General features: G+C 33.9%; 1 protein-coding gene across 4 annotated transcripts in view; it reads right to left on the bottom strand.

Annotated features, from left to right (window-relative positions):
• LOC137653418 (troponin C, isotype gamma-like) overlaps positions 1-5000 on the bottom strand; it is a 75080-nt gene that overhangs the window by 1866 nt on the left and 68214 nt on the right. For 3 of the 4 annotated variants that reach the window (XR_011046478.1, XM_068386784.1, XM_068386787.1), the window contains exons 4-6: positions 1425-1544; positions 727-858; positions 1-104 (exon numbers count right to left, since the gene is read on the bottom strand). The exon at positions 1-104 is cut by the window's left edge. Coding sequence is in view for 3 of the 4 variants with exons in the window: in XM_068386784.1 (XP_068242885.1) it covers positions 79-104; positions 727-858; positions 1425-1544 (278 nt within the window). In the remaining variant the exon portion in view is untranslated. The remainder of the gene's footprint in view (positions 105-726; positions 859-1424; positions 1545-5000) is intronic. The other variant, XM_068386785.1, reaches the window with a different exon arrangement.

Raw genomic sequence — 5000 nt, 5'->3', positions numbered from 1 at the left:
AAGAGGAGGAGGTAAAGGAAGGAAAAGAATAACTACTGGAAAATAGGAATAAAAGGAAGGAATTTTTAATGAAGAATTTTAGCCCGCCATCATCGTCATGAATTCTGAAAGGAACAGGAAATCAGAGCATAGGTCTAGAGTGCATCTTAGGAAAAAAAATATAGTTTCCCTAAATAAGCAGAAAGACTTTATGAGACTAAGACAACATGTTTGCTTATTGCATTTCTTTTATGTTTTAAGAAATTTCACTGAAAACTATTGCTTTGTTGCATAAACTCCTAGTGGCTATCCTTAATCCGTTCTTTGAGAGACAACTGATATGAAAATTTGGACAAGTACCATTAGTAGATTAGGCTAACGATACGTTACATTAAAAATGTAGCTTAAAAACATCATACAACAGGTAATAATTCATACCTCTTATAAAACAAGTAATAATTCACTTTCAAGTAAAAATTTACTATAAATTGATACCAGTTAATGAAAAATCAATTTATTGAATTTATAACTACCATGTTCACAAAAGTTCCACCTTGGCAGAAAAGTTATAACGGAATATTCATATATAACGTACTGTATTGCATTAAGTCAAAGGCTTACATACTTTTGTGCTTTATTATAAGAATTATTCAGAACTGTGATTTGAATAATAAAATCTGTAAGTTACGTATTTCACTCATAATAAGATCCAAAGGAGACTTGACAGGAAAGGGTTAACCAGCTTACCATCAAAGTCCAGAGTGCCTGAACCATCCTCGTCAACCTCTTCAATGATGCCATCCAGGTCAGCATCGGTTAGCTTGTTGTCCAGCTCCTTTAGGATCTCTCGAAGGACACTCGTCGTGATGTAGCCATCGCCTGTACAAGAAAGGAGGATTAGCAGAACGTCTGGAAATGGGATTGTGATTGTCATTTTTCTCTTTAAGGCTTTAGAAACGATTTAAAATCTTATTGGACACTGGCTGTGTAGAATGAGAAAGATAGGAAGACAAACACCCACATACTTATATGTATGTGGGTGTGATATGAATGTTTGTCTCTTTCTGAGTGGGGATACCTTTACGTATATAAGGGTTCGTGTATTGCCATGATTACCCATACTAAATTAGTTTGCTGTGAACGATCAGACGAAAATTTCCTAACATCACGAATCTAAATTGGCCAGCGTGGTGAGGAAGCTTGGCCAAACCTCAGACGTGACTAAGGACACGTCAGAGGCCTTTTTCCTGCAGTGCAGTGGACTAGAAACGGCTGTATTGGTTACTGTAGGTATGTATGCATACCTGACTACACTTTGTACATCATCCCCTTCATGATCACAATCTTGGAAACCCCGACATCCCATTCATTTTATTTTAGGAATAGATGTTTCATTTATTCATAGCTCTATAACTTTCACAGTATATCCATTCCTCTGCACTTACCTTTTTTGTCATAAATACGGAACGCCTCTTTTAGCTCTGCTTTTAATGACTCTTCGTCTTCTTCAATCAGGAACTTAGCCGCCAAAGCACAAAACTCTTCAAATTCCAGCTCGCCAGATCCTGGAATCAGCAGCAGGATTTAATTACAAGAAATTATCTGATGTCAATTTTGCAGAAGGGAGAATTTCAGTATTTGGAGTAGGTAGTTCCTAACATTTCTAAGATGAAGTTCTATGTTAAGAAGTTCTGGGGTCCTCGATTCTTAAAACAAGAAATTTCTAATATTAAGAGATTCCCAGCTCCTAAATTTGAACACAAGTTCTGATATTAAGAAGTTTCTGAATAAGAAATTTGAAGGTCAGTGAAGATCTAGCTTTAAGAAGTTCCGCTCTCATAAATTTGCAGGACTTGGAATTAGCAAAGTAAGTAAATTAATGTTACCAAGATATTTAGGACTTAAAAACACCAAGCTAAGAAAGTTCCTGGCTCTCAAATGTGTAGGACTCAAAAATGTTAACCTATCTAAGTTATTGGGTTCTGAGTGTACAGGTCTTAGAAGAACTAGAATAAATCTCTGGCTCCTAAGTTTATAGACCTTAGAAATACTGACTTGAGTTAGTTTTGTGCACATATGTTTACGTCTGGGAAATAGTGATGCTAGTAAGTTCTTGGCTCCTAAGTTTATAGGTATTTTAAATATTCATAAGTTCTTGGGTCTCAAGCTTACATGTCTTGGAAATGCAAATGTAAGTAAGTTCGTTCATCCTAAACTTTCAGTTCTTGGAAATATTAAAAGAGTAAACTCCTGGCTCCTAACTTTACAGGTTTCGGAAATTCCAACTCAAAGTAAATTTCTTGCTCCTAAGTTTAAGTGTCTTATAAATACTGACTGAGATAAGCTCCTGACTCCTAAGTTTACAATTCTTGGAAATAATTATATGATTATGTTCCTTGTCTTTAAGATTACAGGTCTTGGAAATACTAATGTAGTAATTTCCTGACTCCTAAGTTTACAATTCTTGGAAATAATTATATGATTATGTTCCTTATCTTTAAGATTACAGGTCTTGGAAATACTAATGTAGTAATTTCCTGACTCCTAAGTTTACAATGCTTGGAAATAATTATATGATTATGTTCCTTATCTTTAAGATTACAGGTCTTGGAAATACTAATGTAGTAATTTCCTGACTCCTAAGTTTACAATGCTTGGAAATAATTATATGATTATGTTCCTTATCTTTAAGATTACAGGTCTTGGAAATACTAATGTAGTAATTTCCTGACTCCTAAGTTTACAATTCTTGGAAATAATTATATGATTATGTTCCTTGTCTTTAAGATTACAGGTCTTGGAAATACTAATGTAGTAATTTCCTGACTCCTAAGTTTACAATGCTTGGAAATAATTATATGATTATGTTCCTTATCTTTAAGATTACAGGTCTTGGAAATACTAATGTAGTAATTTCCTGACTCCTAAGTTTACAATGCTTGGAAATAATTATATGATTATGTTCCTTGTCTTTAAGATTACAGGTCTTGGAAATACTAATGTAGTAATTTCCTGACTCCTAAGTTTACAATGCTTGGAAATAATTATATGATTATGTTCCTTATCTTTAAGATTACAGGTCTTGGAAATACTAATGTAGTAATTTCCTGACTCCTAAGTTTACAATTCTTGGAAATAATTATATGATTATGTTCCTTGTCTTTAAGATTACAGGTCTTGGAAATACTAATGTAGTAATTTCCTGACTCCTAAGTTTACAATGCTTGGAAATAATTATATGATTATGTTCCTTGTCTTTAAGATTACAGGTCTTGGAAATACTAATGTAGTAATTTCCTGACTCCTAAGTTTACAATGCTTGGAAATAATTATATGATTATGTTCCTTGTCTTTAAGATTACAGGTCTTGGAAATACTAATGTAGTAATTTCCTGACTCCTAAGTTTACAATTCTTGGAAATAATTATATGATTATGTTCCTTGTCTTTAAGATTACAGGTCTTGGAAATACTAATGTAGTAATTTCCTGACTCCTAAGTTTACAATTCTTGGAAATAATTATATGATTATGTTCCTTATCTTTAAGATTACAGGTCTTGGAAATACTAATGTAGTAATTTCCTGGCTCCTATGTTTATAGGCCTTGAAAATATCACCTCAAGTAAGTTTATTGATCCTAAGCTTACAAGTCTTGGAAATACTGGCGTAGGAAAATTCCTGGGCCCCAAGTTTTCAGGTTCTGGAAATACTAACGAAGCAAGCTCTTGTTCCTTGCTCCTAAGCTTACAAGTCAGTCTTGGAAATGCTAACTTACATAAGTTCCTATCCCCTAGGTTTACAGGTCTTGGAAATGCTACTATACTAAGTTCCAGGTCCTAAATTTACGGGTTTTAGAAATGCAAGTATTTTAAGTTCGTGTCTCCTAAATATAAAAGTCTCAGAAATGCAAACACGTAAATTCCTTGCTCCTAATTTTAAGTCTTGGAAATGCTAACGTACATAAGTTCCTATCACCTAATGTTTCAGGTTTTAGAAATGCTAATGTACTAAGTTCCAGGTCCTAAATATACAGGTCTTAGAAACCCCAATGTAAGTTCCTGTCTCCCAAGTTTAAAGGCCTTGGAAATATAAAAACCTAAGTTCTTTGCTCCTAAGTTTACAGGTCTTAGTAATGTAAGTTCCAGGCCCTAAATTTAGGAATACAAATGTTTTAAGTTCCTGGTTCCTAAGTAAAAAGGTCTTGGAAATACAGACACGTAAGTTCCTTGCTCCTAAGTATACAAATCTAGTAAATACTGATGTACATGAGTTTTAGGTCCCTAAGTTTATAGGTCTAACTTAATTAAGTTTTCAGGTCTTGGAAATATTTACTCAAGTGAGTTTCCAGTCTTGGAAATACTTCCTCAAGTAAGTTTCCAGGTCTTTTAGATACTTTTGGAATAAGGTTTTGTGTCTGAATTTCCAGGTCTTGGAATATTCACTCAAGTAAGTTTCCATGTCTTGGAAATATTTTAGAAGTAAGATTTTGTGTCCGAAGTTTCCAGCTTTTGTAAATACTTTAGGAATAAGGTTTTGTGTCTGAAGTTTCCAGGTCTTGGAATATTCACTCGAAGTAAGTTTCCAGGTCTTGGAAATACTTTAGGAATAACTTTTTGTGTCCGAAGTTTCCAGGTCTTGGAATATTCACTCAAGTAAGTTTCCAGGTCTTGTAAATACTTTAGGAATTAAGTTTTTGTGTCCGAAGTTTCCAGGTCTTGGAATATTCACTCAAGTAAGTTTCCAGGTCTTGTAAATACTTTAGGAATTAAGTTTTTGTGTCCAAAGTTTCCAGGTCTTGGAATATTCACTCAAGTAAGTTTCCAGGTCTTGTAAATACTTTAGGAATTAAGTTTTTGTGTCCGAAGTTTCCAGGTCTTGGAATATTCACTCAAGTAAGTTTCCAGGTCTTGTAAATACTTTAGGAATTAAGTTTTTGTGTCCGAAGTTTCCAGGTCTTGGAATATTCACTCAAGTAAGTTTCCAGGTCTTGTAAATACTTTAGGAATTAAGTTTTTGTGTCC

This window comes from Palaemon carinicauda, chromosome 14, assembly GCF_036898095.1.
Source record: "Palaemon carinicauda isolate YSFRI2023 chromosome 14, ASM3689809v2, whole genome shotgun sequence".
Lineage (NCBI taxonomy): Eukaryota > Metazoa > Arthropoda > Malacostraca > Decapoda > Palaemonidae > Palaemon > Palaemon carinicauda.
The sequence above is the reverse complement of the archived record's forward strand: the minus strand, read 5'-3'. Positions and strand labels throughout refer to the sequence as shown.